At 34.8% G+C, this 26,926-nt stretch overlaps 1 protein-coding gene across 2 annotated transcripts in view; it reads right to left on the bottom strand.

The window, feature by feature from the left end:
* The window catches only part of AGMO (alkylglycerol monooxygenase), a 164,820-nt gene that overhangs the window by 48,709 nt on the left and 89,185 nt on the right, over positions 1–26,926 (bottom strand). For both annotated transcript variants that reach the window (XM_034402016.3, XM_087892717.1), the window contains exons 7-12: positions 26,753–26,818; positions 25,152–25,231; positions 22,097–22,231; positions 21,017–21,133; positions 14,718–14,800; positions 11,212–11,317 (exon numbers count right to left, since the gene is read on the bottom strand). In XM_034402016.3, coding sequence (XP_034257907.1) covers positions 11,212–11,317; positions 14,718–14,800; positions 21,017–21,133; positions 22,097–22,231; positions 25,152–25,231; positions 26,753–26,818 — 587 coding nt within the window. The remainder of the gene's footprint in view (positions 1–11,211; positions 11,318–14,717; positions 14,801–21,016; positions 21,134–22,096; positions 22,232–25,151; positions 25,232–26,752; positions 26,819–26,926) is intronic.

Raw genomic sequence — 26,926 nt, 5'->3', positions numbered from 1 at the left:
AATAACATTAAATCTGAAATCCATTTCCAAAATGCAATATCTGGTTCATACAAACTCAGTAAGACAAAGTCAGCTAACCATATTATGATATGTAAATCTGATCAATATAATATTAATTTATTCAATTCAGCACACAGTCTTCTAATTTTTTTTAAAAAATGCAGTATATTTTAGTTCATATGATCTGAAAATCATGGTACACAAGTATCTCTTTGTTCATTAAATTAACATCCTCTTCATTCCACTTTAAGGCAAAAAACATCATTTTCCATTCAAAGCAGGTGCAGTTTTATTGCCTCTCCCCATTCAGAAAAAATCATTTGTGAATACCTTAATAGACACTGCCATAGAATAAGCAACTTCTGAAGCAAGAAACTTATATAAGTTACTGGAACAGAGTACTGCATCATTTATGCTAAATCGTAATACAGCTACAGTATCTTTTCCAAATATGCTAAATTAAATTACGGTAAAAAAAGAAAAAAAGTTTATAGTTTACAGAACCCTAACTGTAAATAAAGTATGAGAACAGGCTGACACTAACTGTTGATTCTTACTTAGCCCAGAAGATATGCATCATAGTAAAATGTTTGTTTAGTTTTCATTGATAGTGCCAGGGGGTTGCCTAGTCTGTATTTAAAAAACCTAGTCATAAGAACAGATTTCCCATATTTTGTAATTGTTTTACAAAAACAATTCTGAAAATGTCTGATGGGAAGATAAGCAAGTACAAAAAAACAAGTCTTTAACTGATTTAAACTGATTTGTAAGAAGTTGTTTCCATTTCCAACTGGTTTGGTATGAGGCTTGTTGGATTGATAGAAACAGATCTGATGTCATTAAACCTCCTTTGCTGCTATTTATTTTCTTTAAAGATAAGTGGAAAGTAGAAGCATTTTATCATCTTGTCAGAATATTGTAATTAGAAGAGGGAAAGGTATTGTTGATTGGTAAATACAATGCTGCAATTTAAATTACCACTAAAATAGTACACTGAAAAATAATTTATTTCAATTTACTGCTTTTCACTGTCCTGCAGCTGGAAATATTTCACCATCACATTGGTATGCAAACAGGGGAAAACATTTAGCAAGTTCTGCAATCTTTCAGCTTAGTTCCGGAAATTTTTACAGTGCCCAAATTCCATTGGAAAATATTTGGTCACTCGTATGCTACCTTGGACAGAAAGTTGTCTCCTGGAATAGAAATCATGTTAAAACTGCCAGCATCCTTGCTCAGACTGGCTCTGACAATATATAATAGGTCAAATTTCTGCCAAATCATTTTAATCTTGGGCCAACAATACCTTTTAAATGGACTTTGACTGTCAGTTGCCAGGTAAGAATTCATTACACCACAAATTACTGATATTATTTTACTTTTCACATCTGCAGTTTTAAGCTTTATCCATATCAAATAATTTGTGTTCTGCATTCTGCAGGTTTCGACACAGTCACAATAATCACACTTCTGATTGACAGCTTAACAATATTTTATTTAATATAGATAGAATCTCCTTGGCAAAATTTTGGATTTGCATTGCCTGCTTTCTCAGGCTGAGAATGAGTGACTGGACCAAAGTCACCCAGCTGACTTCATGCTGGGTGTAGTTCAGGATAGAACTACAACTCAGTCTCCTGGTTACCATTCTGGAGTCTTAACCACTACACCGAACTGGATTTCATATATATTTCATATATTTACTTATAACACACACACAAAATACCACAAAAAAAGCCACCCTGGGGGACATAGATGGGTCCCCATAATCAACTTATTCAGACTAAAAAAGCTACTTGGCTGAGAAGCAAAAAACAAACAAACAAAAAAAGTTCAATGGCCATGACTCAACTTCCAGACAACTCTATCTAGATGACTGAGTTTCTTCACTGACATTTGAAAGGGGGCCTTTCAAAAGTTAAATTCCAGCCTATTATTGGTATTGAAGAGGACTTAGGGAACCTGTCAAAGTGGGTCTGTCAAGTTTAGAGAATACTTCAGCTTACTAAGGATTTTCCATTTTAAAAAATACACCTTCAAATGGTTCATATATCTATGAGAAACTTTTAAAAAATTTTTTTGCTGATGAGCAATTAATCAATAGGGTAGTGGTCCAAACTTCATAAAACTTTGACAGAATTACTGAAGAATCTAAATTTTAAGTTACAAGTGAATATGTGTGTTCATATAGCATCACATTCTCTAACAAGTGTAACTGGTAAATTAGAATCTTAACAATCATAAAACATATAGCATTTTAGAAATAGTGGTAGCTCCTTTGGTATAGGAACTTATGAATTTAGATCAGGCATAAAGCTCAAGTTTCTAAGTTTTATTCATTCCTGGTTCCTGACATTAGATCATCCTGCCAGAATAGCCAAGCGAAAAGTTTAGATAAGTCTACCACTTTATAATAAACCTTAATTCAAAAAAGTTCTGATAGACAGTTTTGGCCTTAATGTTCATTGCATGTTTGGTCATATTGCAAGTTCTGCTTCACAAAAGTAGCTCATATTCTGCTTTTGCACTGGTGTTTTCCAATTTTTTGCTACTGTGAACAGTTTTATTTTTGAATAAATGTTGGTTGAAAATAATCTGGAAATAATTGTTAGCAAGTTATGAATAACTTCAACCCTTCCATCTGCTAAAAGGCATATCTTTCATAATGGCAAAAATAGTTTTGCTGAATTAGACCGGTGGCCCCATTTGTCTACTAATCCATTTTTGAGAACAGATAGCCAAATGGTCTTTTCTTCCAAATAAAACTGCAAAAATGTCAACATGCCATTTGTGACCACTCTATTTGGTGTGGGTTTCTAGTGACATCCTTCAACTAATGTGAATAGTTTATTTTTTCTAATGTTCAAGCCGAGAAACCTACAATGTCTTTCTACATCTTTAGGATGGAAATTAACCAAAACTATTGAAGTCAGTTTAATGTTACAAAGTTTATAAAATGTGGGACTGAAATCACATGTATGACTAAGCTTTAAATTTTAAAATCTAATTCTATTAAATTAGATATTGTTTATATACATAAACCAAAAAGACTCTATTGGTCTTCATTAACTGATTTTTTAAAAAAACAGTGTGAAGAATGGGGGGTCCTTAGTGTGCTCTGAGCTTGGTTTTCTTACGCATGTTTCATTATCCAAACTAGATAACATCATCAATGCTAATAAAGACTTCCTGATGATGTTACCTAGTTTGGTAATGAAACATCTGCAAGAAAATAACCAAGCTCAAAGAGCACCAAGGACCTCTCATTTCAACCCTAAACTACAGATTTTTTTTTTTCAATTTGATTTATATGCCGCCCTTCTCCGGAGACTCAGGGCGGCTTACAATGCGTTAAGCAATAGCCTTCATACTTTTGTATATTTATACAAAGTCAGCTTATTGCCCCCACAAACTGGGTCCTCAATTTACCTACCTTAGAAAGGATGGAAGGCTGAGTCAACCTTGAGCCTGGTGAGATTCAAACTTACAGTAATTGCAGACAGCTAGTGTTAATCACAATGCTATTAGTCTGCTGACCCACCAGGCCCTATTATTCTCTTTTGCCATGTAAAGAAGCATTTTGTGCTTCAAGGGACTACCTTCAACCACAGAAGCAATGCACCTGTCTTGATTTCACATTGTAGAAGTCACAGATTCCTCTCTGATATTTTGCTTAAAATCATCAACACAAAATCAATAAGCCTCAAGCCGCCACCACCACCACTACCACCACCACCACCACCAAACTTCAACTCAGTGATTTGAAATTATGGGGATTCTCTTGTATTCAGAAATCTACACAGTTGCAGCCATTCCTGTATTACAAAACCTACTCACGCTTGCTCACACCCTAATTATCTTCCATCTGGATTACTATAAAGTAGCACAAATGGGGCTGCCCTTGAAAAGCATTTAAGAGCTATTGCAACTGCAGGTGCCCATGCAAAGATAGGTGTTTCCCATTATACTTTGATCATCCCACAATTTTGAGAGTTGCATAAGCTATCATTTCAGATGTGATTCAAGTAGATGATTGTCAGCTCTAAAGACCTACATGGCTCCACACCTGTTTATCTATAAAATCAACTTCCATATTCACCTGCAAGTTAGATTGGTCAGATTAAATACAGTCAACTCCCTTCAGTTCCTGTTTATAGGAGAATGAAATCTGGGAAGACCTAGAAAACATTTTTTAATGTTACCCCTCTGTAGATATGATCTGGGTCTTCTTTCCTTCATTTCAAGAAAGTAGATAAGACCTGGCTTTTCTGGCTAGTCCTGGAGAAAGGCATCCTTGAATGTTGGATGTATTGTCAGTCACATGATTTTGTAAGCTTTTTACGTTCTTTATCATGGTGTTGAGATTATTTTTTCATATTTTATATTTGTTTTGTTCCTATGGGTTTATTTAATCTTTCGTCTTTTTTATTGTGTTTCTGATTGTTAGCCTTGGGTGTGAACAGCATACATATACAGTAATTTTTTGTTTTTTTAATGAAATGTGAATCTGTTTCGGAGGCTTTCAGAAGCAGGAAAAAAAAGCAAGACACAGAACTCACAACCAAGGAACCTGTTGCTAAAATTCACCTCTGGGAACAGCTTATTGGGGGTATTCCGGGAGGCAGATCTACCTAACAATCAGCTTTTTTCTTATTTTTCTCCCCCAAAATTAAGATGCATCTTATACTCCAGTGCGTCTTATACTCCAAAAAATACGGTAATAGTCTGTTTGTGTAAATTTGTGTTTGAAGCACTGTGTCAAAAATACCTTACCAAAAATTAAATCATAAGAGAGCTGTCATACCTGGACAATTACAGCATGTGAACAGTTACACATCCATAATGATATAATTACACTTGATGGCAGTAATAGCACATGATGGAAGCTATTAATAGTATATAATACACCCACAAACTTCGCAAATGATGAATCGCCCATGTGGAGAAATAACATGAGGAATAACAGGCGTTATTTATCTATTTCAAGGGCAAAAACATGGATGGAAAATTCAAATACAAGAAATAAATTTGCAGTCCATAATTCATTTAAGAGAGAGAACCTGTTACATTTCTGGTTTTTAGTATTTCATGGTGTGTTTTTTTGTTTAACATGCTTTTCAATTGTTCCAACATGCAGCAAAATTTTGAAATTATTTAAAAATGAAACCATAAAAATAGTGTACAATGAAGTTGAATAAATAAAACAAAACAATTGCAAGATAAAATAAATAATAAATTAGAAGATAAAATATTTATATTTAAATAGAACTCTGGAAAACAAAATAGTTACTAAGTATTTCATAGAACAATATATTCCTCATTCCCCATCTCTCTTCAACTATCATGGAATCAACATAAAACTATGGATAAAGCATCAAAAGCTACTAGAATGTTGAATGAATGTTGTTATGTTACCCCCAAAACAGACAATTCAGAAGAAAAAGAGTCAGTGCAATTAATGTTTAGTAGTCAGAGAGAAAAAAATAGAAATAATCTCTTCATAGCTGAATGCTATTCTATTGTGTTTGGTTTTATACCTCAACTAGCAGGATTTGAATCCTCTAATATCACTAGATTTTATCACAGGAAAAATGGGGAAATAAAATCATATTATGAATAATTCATATCTATATTCTTAAACTTAAAACACTAGTTTACTTCTAAAAAATATTCAGAACTAAAAATATTGCATCTTAAAGAGTTAATAAGGTCCAATTAAGATTCACTCCCTCCAAACCATTTTTCATCATTAATTTTTCAGTTGTAACAATTAATTTGCAAGCAACCTTACATTGTTTTAGATTATACTGTATATAATTTGACAAACAAGATAAATGATATTGTACGCTCCATCTTTGGAGGAATACCCATAATTAACTAATTAATTAATTCAATTTATACAGCCTATCAGAGCTCTGCCAGAGTCCCTCAGTCAAGTGACTCTGGGCAGCTTACAATTCTAAAACTATAAAATAGTTAAGACAATTAAAAATAATTAAAACATCCCAAAATAAATAAACTAGCAATCAAGATAGTTAATAAAGTAAGAGTATGGCCAAGAAATAGGGCCCTCATCACATTCACAACTGGGGACAAAGGCAAGTTTTTAAAGCCTTCCAAATGTTGGGGCCATTCTAATATCTCAAAAAAACAAAAAACAAAAAAAGAATATTCCACAAAGCAGGGGCTACAGCACAGAAACACACATCTTCTAGTCCCTGCAGGATCTGCAGCATGCCCAGTTTGCCAAATTGAATTGGACGAGTAGAGCTCTTGGAAAAAGATGGACCCTTAGGTAATCCAGTATAATAGTTACTATGATTATATAATTTCTTTAAAGCCTTGCCACATCAAAAGCAAACATGGGAAATGGTCCTACATTCCATCTTTTCCATGAGTGTAAGTCAAACTGATGGAATGCTATGAGACGAGCTCTTCTAGAAATATTTGGCAAACTTTCTACCTGACTTCTCTGATACACATAACTTATGGTAAATACATATAAATCAGGAAGATAATGGAATTATCCAAGAAATGTAATATATTTTGCTGCATGCAGCAAAGAATGAGATAATTCCTCTTTATTTCCATATCCAAAACCTGATTAGATTAGCAGTTTATTTAACACTGCCACTGCACACAATTCTACAATGAAGTCAATAGACCAGGTTAGAAACTATAGGACTCATAGAGCACAGAATTCGCTTTTCTTAAGTGATGTTTACCTAACTCTTAATATCTGCTATCTGAGACAGCATTCTGCCTAATGATTTGTCTGCAAAGCAACAGTCACAATATAAATGTCTTGTGGCAGATTGAAGTCTTAAAACACTTATGACATAGACTTGATGCAATTAATCAAGCCAGCTGCTTTATGCTATACAATGCTATTTATGATGTACAAAACTATTACACCTTTCTACAAAATGTTAGAAATTGATTGCTGTAATACTTTAGAATAATTATTATTATTATTATTATTATTATTATTATTATTATTATTAATTCAATTTATATGCCGCCCCTCTCCGAAGACCCAGGGCGGCTCACAATACACTCAAAAAATCACTATAAAAACACTTAAAAATTAAAAACATTAAAACCCACTCACACCATTCATGGACGGATCTCGTCAGGTCACAAAGCGAGATCAACGGCCACAGGCCTGCCAGAAAAGCCAGATATTCACCGCTTTTCGGAAGGCCAATAGGGTGGGGATGGTCCAGACCTCAGGAGGTAACTGGTTCCAGAGAGCTGGGGCAGCCACAGAGAAGGCTCTCCCCCACGGGCCCGCCAGCCGGCATTGTTTAGCTGACAGGACCCAGAGGAGACCAACTCTGTGGGATCTTACCGGTCGCTGGGAACTATGCCAGTATAACAATGGTTATACTGTGACATATATATTACAAGCATCATGGAATAGTCAGTACTTAATACCTGTTTTGTGTTGTCTGAACTAAATTACATGTTATCTTTAATGTATATAGCAGGGTTGTCAAACTCGCGACCCGTGGGCTGGATGCATCACATGCTGGTCACATCCACCCCCGGTTTAGCAAAGGGAGAAAAAGTCATGATACGTCACATCACGTGACGATAACATGACGATGCGGGTTTGACACCCCTGGTATATAGAATGCAACCATTATAAAGTCTCATTTTATTTTCAATTCTACTGAATCTTTAAAAATGATCAATAGATTTCTTATGGTTTTCAATGAGAACTTGAATTTTCAAATACATCTGCTAAAATTGATCCAACTACATTTTTTATTTTCTTGGACTATTGAATTGGGTTAAATTTACTAGATCTATGCAAGCCGTACAGTGAAATGTTTAGCCTTGTGCATCTATTCCCCAAAGCTGCAAATTAGATATAGCAGTTCAAAGGATTTGTGCTATTGCTTCAGAGCCCGTCCAAGATTTCCTTGGTGCCTCTATATTCACAGAAGACATTCCAGTTCCAGATAGCAAAACAAATATCTGAGAATTTGAAAAGTGAATCCAGTGGAGCAATCTCTTGTTGAATGATTTGCACAACCCAAGGGCAGACTTCTATTATACTGTTGTCATGGCAGTTCATTAATTATTGCAACATTTCTTAAATTCTTACTTAGGATGAAAGCTTTCACAATGACATTATTGGAATAGTTATTTTCCTCTCTCATTTTCAGGTCAAAAGTAAGGTGATTCAGAATTCCACTTAGCCCACATTTTAATCCTTCAGAGATCATACTACTTGCATCTTTAATGCTGCTGTTTGATTTGAAGTTTTAAATTACCATTATTTGCTATATTTTTTTAAAAAAAGACTATTTTTAAATAATTAGTTGAATACAAATAGTAATAATAATACTAATATAGAGAGAAACAGTTTTGTCTACTAGTTAAGGCAACAGGGCAGCAAGCCCTAGACAGTGAATTCAAGTTCCACTCTGTGAGTGCTATCACAGACTCTTTCTCAGCCCAAATCAACTTCCAAAGGTTGTTATTGCTGTAGGGAAAACAGGAGCAGGATGGCATGTTGCCTTAAGTTATTTGTAAAAATTATATAGGCAGGATACAAATAAATAATAAATATATATACATAAGCAAGTTTAATGTCATTCTGAAGCTATTAAAACAAATCATCAGTTATTCGGATATGGCTGTGAAGTCTGATTCTCTTTGCAGATTTTTTTTTTTTAACTTTTTGACAATATCTTGATAAGCAGTGGATCCTGGTTTTAGGACATAGTTAAGATCATATTTATAGGTAAAATATCCTTTTTAGATTCAAAATGTAAATATATTTTTTTTCAAGACAATTGTAAAAGAATAGGATGTAAACCCACTAGATGACAATTGGCAATTAAAGTGGTTTCTATGAAGTTTTAGTTATTTAAATAAAACAGCTGAAACACTTTTAAATGCTCATCCTTGTACAAGGAAAAGGGTTAGCATCATATTGTTAACACTATCTAGGAAAAATTGCATTCCACATTGTACACAAATTATTGCCTTGAGTTGTCAAATACGAATGACATAAATAGTGCCAGATGTTTCTTTTATAGCAAGTACTACAGAAAATTTCATAATTTCCAGTTATATACAACTGCTAGATAGAGTCTCACAACCAAGGGATCCTAACAATAAATGTTTTGTTTACTTTTCTATGAAGAAACAGATGTTTAAGTCTCATCTTCAATGATAATACTTGACAGTTTCCAATCTGACTTGTTTCGGTCTCCCTCAAATATATACTTTCTGATTGTAATTAAGCCCAAGGAAAATCTGTCTCTTGATTTTACCGCCTGAAGCTGCAGCTGTTGGCTGACATTATCAAAGCCTCACAATTGCAAACTCACGTGCAAATCTCATCAAGAGTAGACATTTCTAATTAATTCCAGAAGTCTTCCTTTTGTTCAAATCAGGAGACAGGAGAAAAATAATGATCAGCTTCCAAACAGTGGGTGTTGAGCTTCAGCATGGATATTTTAAAAGCTCTAACTTGGCTGCCCCACCAGAACTGCAGAACAATTTTACAGTCAATTGGCCACAGCATTTGAAACTATACATCATCATCCATAGTAGAATGTAACAAAGCTAACATAACTACAAACAGAATAATGGTAATGACTCTGTGACAATGAGGTGGAAAACAATATTTCCAAAGGACATCTTTACCACTTGTGCCAACATCTTAATGAAAAGATATATCATACTACCTTATGAGTCCAGATTTATTTGTTAGTGGGTATCAACAGTATGGCTTGTGTTTATTTAAACAAGAGTAGGCAATTGGGGTGGTCAGGATAGCACTTACTATGTTGAGAGAAAGGGATCTGGTGCTCACTTACAGAATCATCAGAGAGAAGATTTTCAAAAGTTTTGAACACTGGTGGTGAGGGGAGTTCTCCAAATAACCCAAAACAATTCGTGCAAATCAGTATTTTGAGGGAGGGGATCTGGAAGTCATAAAAAGGAGCTGTACAAGATGGCTTGCAAGATGTCCATCTTTGGTTTCCATCAGTATATGATACCAAAAGGCAACTGGATTTTCTTGGTTTTTATTTCTCTTTGAAAACGTTCATCGAAGAAGCTTCTTCAGGTCTGAACTTTTGAAAAACACCTTTGGAATAATGAGCTGGGTGATTGAGAATCTCCACAGGCATTCAACCTTGCTTTTCCCCTATGGCTTTCTCTCTTCATCTATCTATAATTGCCTTCAGCAGATATAATTTCTCCACAGATATCTCAAGGGTACGAGCAATGGGTAAGGAACTCTTCTAAATTCAGAAATATCAAGTTTGAAGGTTACATTGGGTTTTTGCATTGCATCAAGGATTGCACTCCAAAACTTGATGAAACTATTTTTATTATTGATGGAATAATTGGCCCATCTTAAAATCTTATGAGCAATAAGAGAACAATAGCCAGGAATTATCCATAGGGGTAGGTAAGAGCCTTGGTAGTACTAGGGTTTAAGGCACCCTGTTATTAAGCTGCTTAAGACCAGCTGCCTGCAATTACTGCAGGGTTCGAATCTCGCCAAGGCTCAAGGTTGACTCAGCCTTCCATCCTTTCTAAGGTAGGTGAAATGAGGACCCAGTTTGTGGGGGCAATAAGCTGACTTTGTATAAATATACAAAAGGATGAAGGCTATTGCTGAGCACATTGTAAGCCGCCCTGAGTCTTCGGAGAAGGGCGGCATATAAATCAAATTAAAAAAAAAAAAAAAACTTGTGGAAAGGGAGCAAAGGGCATGAAATTGAGGATTCAGAGAAGTAAAGTGCTAACCTAATTGGTGGGAATGAAAGCAGACAAAAAGGGCTGGATAAGATAAAAAGCAACAGAAACAAGTATAGCTATGGGAGTAATCAATAGGTAAAGTGCCTACAGATACTGCATATGAACAACAATTTTATGTTTTTATTTAGCTGAAATATTTAATTCAACAATTGTGCTAATTTAAAATGTGTGAACATAATTAAAATTTTTGAAAGCATGAATAAACAAATTATATAGATGATATTTTAAATCATTCTACAAAGAGAGTAATTTGGTAGACATAATAATATGCACTTTCTACTTAAATTACAATGTTTGTTTCAGAATAACTATTCTTCTCTAAGCTTGTAAAATATTATAGAGTATTATCACTTTTGTGAAATAAATGTGCTGTATGAAAATCAATATGGGTAATTCTATAATAAAAACAACTTTTCTTACCTCATAGGTAGTTGATAAAAGCGCAGAATGTACTTCCAAATATCCAAGCTTCTGCAGAGCAAGAAAAACAGAGCAACGGGCAGATTCCATGAAAGTCACTTCAGATCTAAAATTGCAATTTTAAAATAATCAAAATTAATTGACTCTTTAATTGGTTACATGGTTTATTTTATAAACATAAATAACAAAGATGAACAAAGACATATGTTGCCCTATTCAACCTTTCTAAATGTTGGAAAGCCAGAACTGGAAACATTTTAATTGTACAGGGAGAAATCACATCATATTAAACTAAAATTAGGTCCTTTTTAAGTATTTTAGAGAAGCTCCTAGCATATTATTCAATAGCCAAGTATCTACACATTTCTGCCATTTAGCTCAGGGGTCCCCAACCCCCGGTCTGCAGTTCATTGGGAATTGCGACACACAAGTGGCAGGCAAGTGCACAAAGCTCCATTTGCACATGTGTAAGATTAGGTTGCATGCATGGAACCATCCCTTTCACCTCCCACTACCACCATTGCCAGTCCGCAGAGCCAGGAAGGTTAGGGACCACTGCTTTAGGTAACAAAAAACAGAATCAACAACTGTGATTCTCAGAAACTATGGACAGTTAGCAGTATCATTTTGCTAACACACCAGATAGATACATTATTTTCATTCTAACAAAAGAATCAGATCTAATTTTTTAATTTTTGTTGGTGCAAGAACTTGTATAAGCTGTTTCATAAATGCCTCAATTAATTAATTAATTAATTAATTTAATACTGCAAAAAGAAATTTATGCATCACTACTATATAAAATAAAAAATATTAAGAATAAAAAATGTATGGTAATATTATTTTTGGAAATTGACAGAATTATGTTATTTGTACTTGAGATATTCTACCAACCTTTCAAAGTATATCTTCAAATAATTTTATGAATTATTGAATTTCAGAAGAAATTAATGTTTGCTTGTTTCTTGACAGCGCTCCATTGGTTTTCATTTTGCAGAGGTTTTGGGCTCCTATATTATGATTTTTGATCATTTTTCAGGCTCCCAACTTTATTTTAATGTGGATTTTTGAATTTATACCTATGGCTTTGATCCATATTCCAATGACTAATACATTCAGTAATGATATTCAATTTTATCCTTCAATATGATTTTCTTCTGAAAATGTCATTATTTCTTAAACATGTGCATATAGAAAACCTATATGGTGAAGTAATTAAGGTGTTGGACTACGAGAGAGCCAGGTTTCAAATCTCTCTTGGTCAGGAAAGCCACCTGGGTGACCTTGGGCAAGTGACTTCTTTCAGTCCTGAATCAGTATCAAGCTTTGCTATAAATAAGCTGGCTGAAACAATAAAACTCTCTCTCACATCGTGCAATAAGAACTTCAGCAAATACACTACAAAATTAGTGGATCCTGAAACCAAGCCAAATTGTACATATGGGTTTAAAAGTATCAGACTCCTTTAAATATAATCCTGAAACTTTTGAATCCTTCTGTCAATCCAGGGGTGTAAATCTTCTTAGTTTCTGATTATTGATCATGCCTGATCATTCAGATAAGCTATCAACCAAAATATCTCGAGGACACTTTGTTGCCTAGTCTATATCAAAAGTTTGTTTTTTTAAAAAAACATTAATCTTGGAGGACCTGTTAAAAAAAAGTTTAAAAAATCCTGGAACTGTGATTAAGCGGCAACGCTTAAGTAATATAAAATTTGCTGGGGTCAAGTGAACTTTGTTTTTACGTTTAATTTTTTGCTGAACCTCTTCAAATTCTTGTGGGTTCCCCAGATAAAAATGGAAAAACGTCAACTGTACACTGTGGTGTAGTCATTCCAAATAGAAAGAATTCTGGTTTCATTTCTACACTTTGCCTCGTTGTTTCTTCAATTATTCTCTTAATCTTTTGCCAGTAGCGTTGTGCCTTCCTGCAAGACCACCAGAGATGGTAATATGTCCCCATTTGTGTCTTGCACTTCCAACACATTGGTGATGTGTTTGGAAACATTTTAGCCAAACGTGCCGGAGGAAGGTGCCATCTATAAAATATCTTGTATAAATTTTCTTTGTATGGAATCGACAGTGTCATCTTATAATTTTCTGCCCCTAGCTTGTCCCATCTGTCCAACTCTATATTGTGACCTATATTTCTTGCCCAGCTTACCATGTTTTCTTTCACTGTTTCCTCCTCTAATTTATACCTTATTAAATATCCATAAATTTTAGATATTATTTTCTCATCTGTGCCTTTTAAAATTTTATGTAGTTCACTTGGTTGGCTTTGAAAATCATAATGTCTCCGGTCTGCTGTATATTTTGACTCAATTTGAAGGTATGGCCACCAATCAATCATAATGCCTCGTCTTTCCAGTTCTTGTCTCGTAAGTAGGTCTCCCTCACTACTCAACAATTCTTGATATTTCCGCATCTTTCCTATTTCTATACTGTTTGGATAAATTAGCGCCTCCATAGGCGACAACCATCGTGGGATTTTACTATAGTGTTGCCTTTTGATACCTGATTCCAATACCACGTTGGCAATATCTTACCATCCACATATTGACAGCGGCACGTATAGTGTACGCTCAGAATTGGAAATCCGAGATAATACCAACAGAAGAAAAAATAATAACAAAAATAAATGAATGCGCAGAGATGGATAGGCTCACAAAAGAGCTCCAAGATAAAGAGAACACTGACTTTTATTTAGTTTGGCAAAAATGGTACACATGGTTAGAAAGAAGGATAGGGCCAACAACATAGGACATTAGGAGAACATAACTCAAGAATTGTAGAAATAGATACATGAGATGAACCGTAGGATTGTATAAATAAATGGTTAATATGATTGTAGAAAGATACTGCTGAACTTCAATGAATGTATTAAGGTATAAGCAAGTAAATTTGTAAATAGTATGATTAAGGAAAATTGGTTAAATGGACATTAATCACCGATGCAAAGGTTTTCTAGAAGTTAGTCGATTGACTCTTTGTTAATGTGTAAGTGTTTACATGTATTTGTGTTTTACGTTTGTTTATGTTAATAAAATTTAATTTTAAAAAAAAAGGAAAAATGTCAATTGTAGTACTGCGTTGTCTCATAGTCCTAGACTTATTGTCTCAAGGTCCTAGACTTTTCAAAAAAACAGCCAAGCCAGAATCTAGACAGTTTGCACTTAACTTTTTAATGAAAATTTCCTAGTGGCAACAGGCATCAAAGCACTTAGCACTAAGAATTTGTTTTGCTATTATATGAAAAAAAATCCTCCATTGTTTCTGTCTTCTACTAATACAAAAAAAAAAGCAGAATCGTAAGGATGCATTATTTTCACTTTCACTATTATTCAGAAGAGGTATATAAAATGTTTCTCTTGTTTAAATCACAAAATATCATTTTGACATTTGTCCTCTGTGTGATGTTAGCACCAGAAGAAACTATTTTGGCAGACAAAATGCTTTTACCATCTAACGAACGGATACAGAAATAAAGGCTAGATTACCTACCTTTGGTCCATAAGGAAACCAATGGAGGTCAATGTCAGAACAATGTAGCCAACCCTCATGAGAAGAGTTACCTGTGATAACGTCTGTTAAAACAACAAGCAGACAAATTACTCATTTAGGTTAGGTCTCTGGAGAGATATTGTGTTCTAAACTTCCCAGTGAGGTAGTCTGAACTTTCAGTCTCAATTATATGAGTTTGTTACTGTCTGCTTTTTGAGTAGTTTGATACTTTAAACTTTACAACTGCAAATCCACTGCAGATACTCTATTCCTCTTTCATGTCTTTAGGTTTCAAAGCTGAAGGTTACAAAAATTGGATATTTTCCTGCAAATAATTCTTTGCACAATATTACTTTTGAAAAATAATTCTTTCACTCTTATTATGGTTTATTCTCCTGACATTATTTGAACCTTTAATGACCTGAAACAAAGTGGTAGACCTGTTTTCTAAATAAATATCATATCACATATCTGCCTCCTTTCTCCAGCTTTTCTCTTACTAGCATTAGATCTTTATATTTTCCAATCTGTATTCTCTGGAGAATATTAGCGACTGAAAAAAAATATCCTGTTAAAAGGAGGGGTGTAAGTATGGAAAGAGAATAAGTCAGACAGTTTAATCTTATATGTATTTTTCTGCTTCGTATCTATTAAATATATTAAATAATACTACTATTTGGAATTTGGACTCTTAATATTTGAATCAAGTGGAACATTAAGTGCATTCAGTTCAATTCAGATACCTTGGTTATAATATACAAATGGTTGAAAGGTTTGAAATTTATATGACATTATTTTTTTTATAAAATGATGTACTGTTGGCATATTTTATCAGAAAAATAATCTAGAATGTATAAAAGTGCTTCAGATCTATGTTGGAAATGTGAACAACAGGAAGGATATTTTATCATGCTTGTTGGCTGGAAAATTTGGGACTCAAATATATACGGTAATTATAAGGATTTTACAGATAATCCTCAATTTACTATCTGTCATTATGAGTTAAATCGATCATTTGGAGTTAAAATGGCCTCGAATGGATGCTTAATGGTCATTGGAAAATGTGATCACATGACTATATTTCAGGCATTTCACAAACTTTTCTCCTTGATGACAGGTTGCAACATTGTATGGTCATGTGTTTGTGAATTGTGATGTTTTTTGCTAACTTCCAGAGGAAAAAGGCTTATTTGGAATAATAAGGCATTCACTTAAAGACTACAGTGTTTTATTTAATGACCACTGCAAAAAAAATGTCACATGCTTACTTCGACTTATGACCACAGCGATTTACGGCTGGAATTTTGGTCCCAATTGTGTTCGTAAGTTGAAGAATTACTATAAAAATTAATATTCAACTGAACTTTGGGACAATTGGATAAGTGGTCTGAAAAAAATCCATGTCACATTCTTTTTATATATGATCACCACAGTGAGATTATTGTTTGTACAGACAGACAGATTTGCCAATATCTACTAGGTGGAATGATTGGTGAAAATAACAGAACTTGCTAAAATGGTTAAATTAACTTGTCTGATTAGAAAAAATATAATATTTGTTCATTTATTAGTGACAAAAGACTTTTTGTTTAAACTTTAAAAAAAATTTTGTGGTTTATGGATTTGATGGTTAGATAGGATAATTTATAGAAAGAAGAGAGTCATGAAGGCAGTGTTGATTATTTGAAAGCTATTAAATTATTTCTGAAAAGACATGGTAGCTGAGAAAGTAGCAATCAACAAGGATGCTATTGAATAGGAGCCTCAAATTCATCAGCAGCACAAACTATTTTTCTCTAGGTATGGAGAACTCATTAGGCCATCTGACCTAGGCCATTTTTGAGTGGGTTTGCTTCACTGAAGATTCAAAAGGCAACCATCATCCCTAAAGCTTTAACTTCTATTAAACTACAAAAACCGATCCATTGCTTTAAACATGCACACAACTTAATCAGTTTAAGCCAATGCAAATTTCTCATTTGTGCCAACATTTTAACCACAGAACTTTCATACTTCTGATAAAAGTGACACTAAAAGGTAGTTCGTTGCAGCAATTATTCTCAGCACAATATGGTTACTAGCACATTTTATATAATTAAATATACACTGATTTAGACTAAACTATTTTACCTTAAAGAAAAAGAGAATTTTTAATTAGGAAGCTGCTTACAATACAGGGAGCAGAATGGTTTTTAGTACTGCTCAGTAAATTTACAGAAGGAAATGAATTATCAGCAGTCTGGAAATTAATACAACACTCTCATTTAGAAAGGCAAATATAATGTACATCACTGCTCAAAGTACAAGCTAATCTGGTATTCTACACCATGAACATTTGTAAACGTTCAATATGCTTTGATACCTCACTACTTAGCCAAACCACTGTGGTTTTATCAAGAACTATGAAACTGATGTAATGGATGTTACCTGCCTACTGAGAAAAACAAGAAGGGAAAAATATCCCTATACAACAACATAAATTTACTGACCTAGGAAAAGTATGTGGTCTCATGCATTTCCCAGGATATCAATTAGATTATACCATTTACCTGAATCTGCTGGCTTCAACTATTGTACTCTAATGTTACCAGCTCAATAACAAGTGCTGAAATAATAAAAGAGAATCTCTCAGTGCTAAAACATTTTTTCTATCTATACTGGTGTCCACTATCAAATTGTGAAGCTTCCTTGACCTGCTTCCGAGTTGCCATAGGCAGCGGGATGGGAAATCATGCTTCACAACTGCACCAAGCAATTTACTCCTTGGTTATAACAAGATGCATTCTGGCTGAGCAAGTCAAGGCCATCTCCGTGAATGCCTGGAGGAAGTGACTTCTACAACCCACGAAATTACCCTGTCTGGGGAATGTGACCGGATGACACACTCTGGGGAGGGGGAAACAGGGACAGAGGCAAGGCGTGAAGGGGGTGAAGTCAGAGTTGGCTTCATCTAGGTAATACTGACATGGTGCTCCTAATAAAAGACTGGATTTTTATTGCCAGATGGCTTGAAACTCTTAATTACATTAGGGCACTGACTGGAACCCTGACATCCACAAGTGATCCACATTCTGACCACTGCCTTCATTTTTTTATAGACCTTGTGACCAGAACTTCCAATCACAATACCCTTTGATTGCTATATTCCTGATGCTGTTATTATCAGCAGCAAAACATGTACTTTATTTATTTATTTATTTTATTTGTTTATTTATTTATTTATTTATTTATTTATTTATTGAATTTCTATACCGCCCTTCTCCCGAAGGACTCAGGGCGGTGAACAGATTAAGATTTCATATACATATAATATATATATATATTATAAACAGTAAATAATAAATTGAGTCAACTTGGTGTATCTGCTAAGACCTTGGCATAGAATTTAGATGTTTATGCTAGCCCTGCTTGTTGAAACAGAAAGGTCTTCAGGACATGTTGGAAAGTGCGAAGATCTGGGATTATTCGTATTCCAGGGGGATTTTGTTCCAAAGAGTAGGTGCCCCCACAGAGAAGGCTCTCTCTCTTCGAACTACTAGACGACATTGTTTTAATGATGGTACTATGAGTAGGCCTACTCTGTGAGAGCGTATAACAGGAATTGATATACCTCTTCATGACTGAACTGAACTTTTGATTTTTAATCATGATATGAGCAGAGAATTATATGCTTATTTCAGACCTTTCATCAACAATATCAGAATACCTCATTTCTGTGTTTACTGCTTTTGTATCCATTAACCTCCTACCTACCTTTTAGTATGTCAAAACAAAATCCAAACTTTTGCATTCCATAAAGTATTTATAAAACAACTTTTATTTTTCCATTGTTCCAAATCAAGAAGTTGACACTTAGGTTATTTATTTTTTTCCTGCCAAATAAATCCATTCTGATGATTCTGCTAGATACCATCAATTGCAACTTTTGTATCACAAGCCATGTTCAGTGAAACAAAACTGTTTTCAACAATATCACTTACATGGCCAGTGATTCATTGTCAGTATCCACCTTTCCTTACTAACACCAAAAATGGTGAGAATTAATCGCCATTTAGGTCCTGGTGAGAAGAAAAGGACATAGAACCAGATCTGAAAGGAAACTAAACTGAGCATTTCTTGCTGTCTCAAACTATTAAGTTTCAAGTTATTTCCGTCTAATATAATTTGAAATAGAGTCATATCCTTTTAGAAATCAGTGAAGGTTTTTTTTCCATTGGGCTTCTATTTAAACCTATTTGTGGAAGAATCATCTACCCAAATGTGTGTGGGGGTCTGGTCCAAATATTTTTTTTCTGTGTTTCTTATTTTGTCCAAGAAAAATATTTCATGCTGAGAAACTTCATGGACAGAAAAAAACATTATGTGCTGGTGTGTAACAGCAAAGATAAAGTCACTATAGTAATGAGAATTATAAACTTATATACTGTTTCAAGTGCTTTGTAGAATGGAACATATGTCTAAAAATGAGAAAAACAGTTGTTTCTATATATGGACTATTGCCACATTTGTGACATAGCCAAGGAAAAAGCTCCAGTTGTGTCTACGGGCATTTCATAATTCATCGTAGTGGAAAATTGATATTGAAGATATATGCCAAGTTATATTATTCACATACATGCTTTATTTCTACAATAGCTCTAGATTTTTTTTTAGGATTCCTGCAACATAGATTTCTGTCTAGCTTGAGTCTCTATTACAAGCCTAGGCCAAGAATCCTGAAATGTGGACTCTTATGCAGTTTTTCCATTATTTTGTAACACTATCCCTTTGAACAATTATTGCCTGCTTTGTATTTATCATTGGTCTACATTCTGCAATACTCTTAAATTGATGTTGTCTGCCCAAAGTTCTCCTTAACCAGAGCATGGGGAAAGAAATAGTCCTCTCTAAAGAGTTATTCTTACTGATCAGGATAAGGCATATCTTATCCCAGCAACTAAATTGCCAAATATTTGACTCCCTGCCTTTAACCCAACAGGAGGGAATCAGGAGTTTCCTCCACCCATATCTTAAGAACTTGCTTAACAGCAGAACATGAAAAGATGGAGCACTATAGAAGTATTTGGTTACACAAAGATAAATGAATCAGATAAGACTATTCAAAACTAATTAATTGAAGTAAAGGAAGCCTTATTAGAGCTAGCTATGTTTGTAAGATAAAAGAATTTGGCAATATGACCATGGTAAATCCAATGAAACTAGTTTATCACTAAGGGTCTGCCTTAAATTCCAGACCATCAAACATTGTAATAAAGCAAGAAACACCTAGCATTTTATTCTGGCTTTTTTCTAAACACTTCCATTCTATTAGTCCGTCCCTGGTATCATTAATACACTTCCTCTGGCATTCTGATTTTATGAGAATTTATGAGAACAATAACTTGAATGACAGGTTTTAAAAGACCAATTAGTTTAACCATCAAAAGCTATGAATAATAAGCAGGCACAGGTGAGTCACCTAGTAATAAGTTACTTCTAGCTGATTATTATACCATTTAAAATGCCCTATATCCTCACCACAGACTAATGGAGAGACTGGGAAATTTTGAGATCAGTTCACTTTATTAATGCAACTAAAAACATTTCTCCAAGATTGTGTTCTCCAACACAATGAAGTTGATAGAAGTGCTAAAAAATGTGTCTCTTACTTCTTTTAATAAATCCCACTAAATAATAATGGTTGTATGTTTACTTGTTCATTTGTTATAGGAAATGAGATGCTTATACTAGTTAAGGGATAAGCATAACACTAAAGCATAAGATTAAAAATTGTAGAAATGACAAATAAAAATCAACATTTTCTTACCATATTTAAATCATACATATATTAAAAGGTAATTAGCCAATCATGTCTCACAATGAGACATGATTGGAGCCTGGATAGCTCAACAGACTAAAAGCCTGTTATTAACATTCAGCTGTCTGCAATTATTGCAAGTTCGAATCTCCCCCGGCTCAAGATTGACTCAGCCTTCCATCCTTTCTAAGGTAGGTAAATTGAGGACCCAGTTTGTGGGAGCAATAAACTGACTTTGTATAAAATATACAAAAGTATGAAGGCTATTGCTTAACGCATTGTAAGCTGCCCTGAGTTTCTGGAGAAGGGCGGCATATAAATCTAATTTAAAAAAAAAAACAACAAAAAAAAACCAAACACAAGATACAGTAGTATATTTGGTACATTCAACTTTTTTTCAGTTTTATTCATCAATCATCAGCAACGCAAACAATTTGTATATTTAATTTTTTTTTCATAAAATCAAAAGTAGCCTTTCTAAGTAAAATTTAATTTTACTTACATGTTTGGAAGTAGTTAAGTCAACATAAACTCCCAACATTAAAGCAAAATGCATTATTACATAGATAGAAATGTAGCTTGGCAATTTGCGGTTGAAAGGAACCTCCTTCCCAGTGACCTATAGTTAATAAAACAGATTAATTTGTTATTTTAAAAAATCAGTAATCAGACATTTAAAATGCGTTGTCACATATATTTTATTGATCATTTCTCTTTATCTTTATTGAAAATAACTTTCCCTAAAATATCTTTAACTGATTTATTATTTTAACAATAGTTATTGTTGTTCTTTTTATATCAGAAGCATCAAAGTGCTTCCAGGTTAAAAGAATTAGATGGTGATTTCACTGTTGCCAGCAGATGCCCAGTTTGGTTTAATGTTCTCATTAATATGCCCACCAAAGTACTGTATTTTTCGGAGTATAAGACGCACCGGAGTATAAGATGCAGCTTAGTTTTTGGGGAGGAAAATAGGAAAAAAAAATCTGCCTACCAGGAATTCATTTGGTTTACGTCCTTAGTCTGGTCAGCTTCAGCACATTAGTTTGCTGGTTTTTTTATCCCCTGCTTAGGGATAAAAAACAGCTTTTAAGGCATAGCTGAGAAGAAGCAGCAATGAGAAAATCAGGCAAAGCACGGGGGGTGGGGGAGATTGCTTCACTTGGCTAGCGCCTAGTTAGGGCTGAAAAAAAGCTTCTAAAGAACAGCTGAGCAAAGCATGGAGATCACTTCACTTGCTAGCATCTCATTAAAGCAGAGCAGAGAGTCGATGGAGCAGGCAAAGCTGAGAAGATCGCTTCACTTGTTAGCACCTCGTTAGGGCTGACATTTTCAGCCTCTTTTAGGGGGGGAAGGTGCATCTTATACTCCAAAAAATACAATATTTATTTACTCACATTTGCACACTTTTGAACTGCTAGGCAGGTAGAAGCCTGAGTGAATGATGAGAGTACAGCCCATCACATAGCAGAAAGTTGGGTCTCAAACACAGGCTTTCTGACTGTTAGCCCAGTTTGTTTGCAAAGACACAGGGCTATAGTATCTAGAAATTGCTTAAGACTTAATCAACATTAATACTTACTTCGGGAATTTCCTCAATAAGGCCAAGTCTTGGCTTGCCTGGTGCCCATCCTGGTCCCTTGAATATAACTGAAAGCTTATTGACAAATCCAGGTGTGGTCCAAAATATGTTCCATATATAAGCACAATGATGAAACTGTAGGAATGGAAAACATTCAGGTTTATATTGCTCAAAATTAATGACAATACAAAGCAACAGGGCAACTTTCGTTACTGATAGTATAAACAAATATTTTGATATAGACTGTAACAAAGTTTTGCTTGAGTTTTTTTGAGAAGATAAAACAATTTTTGATCTCCTGTGCTTTCTTTCCCATTCTATTGGAATGGAGAAATTGATTTTTGATTTTTACTTCAGTTGGACTATTTGATTTAAGGATGGCTAGTGATTGCTATAGTGGTCAAGACACCAGGTCAGAAACTGACATACTGCAGTCCTAACTGGGTGACTTTGACCAATCACTTTCTCTCTTTGCCCTATGAAGAAAGGAATAAGAAACCATTCACCCAAAAAGGAAAAAAAGGAGAAAAAAAACCAACTGCAACAAAAGATTTAAAATTTTCGCTTGTTAGTATGTTTTAAGGAAATAAACCAAGTTCAGAATCTATGGTTTGATACCAGACTGTTTTCTTAAATCAAATTAGTACCTGACACAACATTTACAGCTAGTTGAAAATAACTATAAACATCTTCAGTCTGCATCTTGTGGTCAAACTATAGTAATAAAAAAGGCAGTAGAGAGAGCAGATAACTGTGAAAAATGTGCACAAAGCCTACAGAAACTGACACATGAAACAGCCCAGTGTGAAAAATCAGACCAAAGAAAATTTGAGAAGCATGTTACAATTTTTTTAAAAAACATGAAATATGTAAAAATGAAAAAAATCTGAAAAAGTTGGAAAGTCTATGCCCACTGCTAACATGGCATATAGTATTGTGAACTATTTTGTAAAATAACAAAATATCTACCTGCAGCCTGTTTTTTATTATTATTACAGCACATTGAATGTTGTTGGAACAAAAGTTTATTCACTCAATGGGCTAATGAAAAAGGAATATTAAATTCATGTTAAACTTATTTCCTTTCTCCCTTGTAGTTCATTCTTTAGAAAATAAAATATTTGTGAGTGTACACACACAAAACAACAGAGAAACTTTCTGCTCCAAGTATCTATTGTTATAAACAAAGTATCTGAAATAAATGAGAAGTGTTTAAAATTATTCAATGTATTATAATTCATTTGAGTATAAATTATAGTATAAAATATATAAAATAATATAATAAATATATAACAACACAACACAACACAACACAACATAACATAATATAATATAATATAATATAATCCAAGAAGCTTCCTCAGTTCTTCAGTCAGACAAAATGTCTTCAAGGAAAAACAAAGAAGCCTTTTGAAAAAGTTTTTTTCTTTGGGACAATCATGACCTGGATGACAGAGAACCTCTGTAATCATTTTAATGTTTGAGAGCTTCATTAAACAAGGGAAAGACTAAGATTGTTTATTTTTTTAATTAGTTAAAAGTAGTTGACACTTATCTTGCTGTCGGGCTATTTTGGGCTGCTTCCAACAATAACATTGAAAACAAGATAAAAATAATGCAAACGTAACAACAACAAAGAAATAAATGAAGTAAATAAAGTAAAAAAAATCAAAGTACAAATAATATGAAATTTAAAAAGTTGGCAGAAGACGAGCAGAAAGCATAGGAGGAGGTGGGAATTAAGGGGCTGCATTAAGAGGACAGAATATGCAAAGTAGAAAGGATTATTCTTTTCTTAAAAAACAAAAGTTGAAGCTTTTGGCCTCTAGTCTCATATAAAGGTAAACCCCAGGTTACGAGCGTTCCCTTAGTGAACATTCAAAGTTATGCGATAAGCGCCCCCCAGATTTTACAAACAAGTTCCTTCAATTATGAATGTTGTAGCACCACAGCAGTTGTTCACTCTTACAAATGACCACAGAGGCTCTGCAACATTTGCCTCGCCTATTCCCCCCTAGCCGGGTCTTCATAGGCACTTCACCTGTGGAGACTCACCTTGAGAAGTTCTCCCCTCTGTCATGCTTTCTTTGTCTGCTTCATTGCTTTAGGCTATTGGTGTATTCACAGAGAACAGAGGCCTGAGATCATGTGAGATCAGTAGCGTGAGATCTCGTGCTACTGATCTCATGTGATCTCGTACTTTTGGCTTCTATTATCAAACAGGTCCAGGTCTCAAACAGAGGGAAGGTCCTTCAGGCTTTTCCTCCCTTTGCCGTTTCCTTGCCAAAGCCTGCAGGGAAATTGTGTTCCTGTAGGTTTTGGCAGCTCTTTGGAAAAGCCAAAGAGCCTAAAAGGCGCAATCTTCAAGTGGCTCTCTCGCGAGAAGGGAGTCCTGGAAGGCCGCGTGGGGCCTTCTGAATCTCCTTTTTCATCACCAGAGGCCTCAAGCGGATTTCCAGACAGAAAGGAGGCCCAGAAGGCCCAGCATGGCCTTCCGGGCCTCCTTTTTTATTATCAGAGGCTTCATCAAGCCTTTTGCTGATGAGAAAGGAGGAAGCAGGCAAAGAAACAGCCTGAAGAGGAGACAGATCTTCATAAGGTAAGTCACTGGGCATGGCAAGATGGGGGGAAGCAATTGTGGGGGTCTCAGGGAAAGGAAAATGAGGTGTTTGTGGGTCAGGGGAAGCCTTGGGTAGTCTGAAGTAGGTAGCCTGTTCCATCACTAGGCCCCCCACCCACATGGATTCCCCCACCCGGAGATACCTCATGTGCACTTAACAAACTATGCATTCGCCCACACATTAAATTAGCAAATACATGGGCAAAAGCAGGAAGTGATCTCGTTCAAGGTATGAGATTCACTCCCACAAATTGTCAGGTTATGAATGAAATGGGCAGGCTCCATTACATTTGTAACTCGAGGACTACTTTTTCTAAGCCATAGGGAGCAATGATGCTTAAACTGATCACCATCCTAGGGAAAAATGAGACCGTTTGATCTAGATCATTTATTAAAACATAAAAATAAAGAGGCAAATTTAATAATAAGGACTACCTGAACTTTCAAAGATTCAAAAGTATTTATAGAGTGTGTTAGACCATACACAACTTTATCTTTTTCTGCAGCAAATGTACCTAGATGGAATATAAGCACAATGTTTTAAAAATACATTTTAAAGAAAAAATATTTTTTTTCATTTCATTCATGTATAGGTATGATCCACATGACATTCCCTGGATGGCTTATAACTTCAAATAAAATAATCTTAAAACTAGAAAGCCATAACACTGAACCAAAATAAGTTGATGTATACAATAAATTAGTCATCTACTTACTACACAGTCAGCCTAATAACTACCTAATAAACTCAGTACATTCACAGAAAAACAGCAGTCTTCTTACTGTTTCTAGCTTGTTTCCATAAACCTGCCTCCTTAGACCTATGGGGCGAGGTTGAGGAGTAGGATAATAAAAATCATACCCTGCCACAATGCATAAGTCAGGGAGACTCTGGTCAGGGAAGATGATTCTGCAAAGGTGTGTTGTGATCCACCAGCAGCCTGCGGAGCTGGCAGTGGAGTCAGACAGCGATGAGGCTGAGAAAGAACATGGGCCAGTCCTGGAGGCTGGGGAAGGCCCGGATGAGGCCTCTGCATCGGAGACAGAGATGGGGCCAGGGCCATCAGAAAGTGATGTGCAGACTTTGGAGCCTCTAGAGGCTGACAGTAGAGAGGCAGAGGTACAGGAGGAGCCTGTTCCTAGTGCATGTATGAGAAGAGCTGCCAGAAGGCAGGAGCAGCTAAAGCAGAGAGGACGACTCAGGAGTAGGACCAAGAGATGACTGGCCCTTCCCATAAGGCTTAAAAGACCAGCAATGGCTCTTGGTCTCTTTGCCAGAAAACAACGGTTGAGAGATTTGCTTCATGTTTGCCTGTATTTCTTTCTTGTTAGCGTCTTCTGTTCCTGAACTGTTGCCAAGAAAAGCCTTTGGCAGTTTGCCTAATTATCGCAAGGTCAGAGATAAACTGAAGAATGGTGTTTTGAGGACTTTGCTTTCATTTAATTTGGAATACACTGAGAATGAGTTAATTCTCAGATGTTTTAATAAAATCTGTTTGTTTTTTGGAACTGTTTTGCATTTAATATTAACTACCTGGGCCTGGGTCACAACAAGGTTGATAAAGGGTTCCATATTGCTTCTCACACGGATAGTAAAAAATAAGATAGAAACAAATCTGACCAGTAACAACTATTCTGTTAGCTTGGATGGGATAAAAAGTGTCAGAAGACTTGAACCATGTCTTTCTCACTTGGCCTACTTCTTGAGGACTATCTGAATTTACTTTTGTTTGGCTATTTTTTTTCCAATATATATTACTTATCCTTTATTCTTAAATTTTCTTATTAAGTTATCTAAGTTGTTGCAGGCCTATTTCTAGTTGAAACGTAATAGTTCGTAAACTATTACATTATTTTGATTTATACCCAGAAACCTGAAAAAATGATCTTCTGTAACTTCTGATTCTACTGAACCAACTTGTTGTGTTATCAAGCAAGTAGAGCATTCAGAAATTTTTAAGAAATCTTCAAAGGCAGTCCAAGAAAGAGCATTTTTACAGTAATCTGAACATAAGGTAATGACAAAGGTGACTTACCAAACATTCTGTCCCAAATAATTAAAGTACCACCATAGTTTTTATCAATACAATATGGATTTCTGCCTAAAGAGAAAAAAATAAAGCATTTTTTCCATTGGATTTGAACAATATATTAAACTGAAACCAGACATTGACACAAATGAGAAAAGATAGTCATTATTATTATTTAAA

The sequence above is a fragment of the Pantherophis guttatus genome, chromosome 4, assembly GCF_059756535.1.
Source record: "Pantherophis guttatus breed Tessera chromosome 4, ASM5975653v1, whole genome shotgun sequence".
NCBI classification, from domain to species: domain Eukaryota; kingdom Metazoa; phylum Chordata; class Lepidosauria; order Squamata; family Colubridae; genus Pantherophis; species Pantherophis guttatus.
The sequence above is the reverse complement of the archived record's forward strand: the minus strand, read 5'-3'. Positions and strand labels throughout refer to the sequence as shown.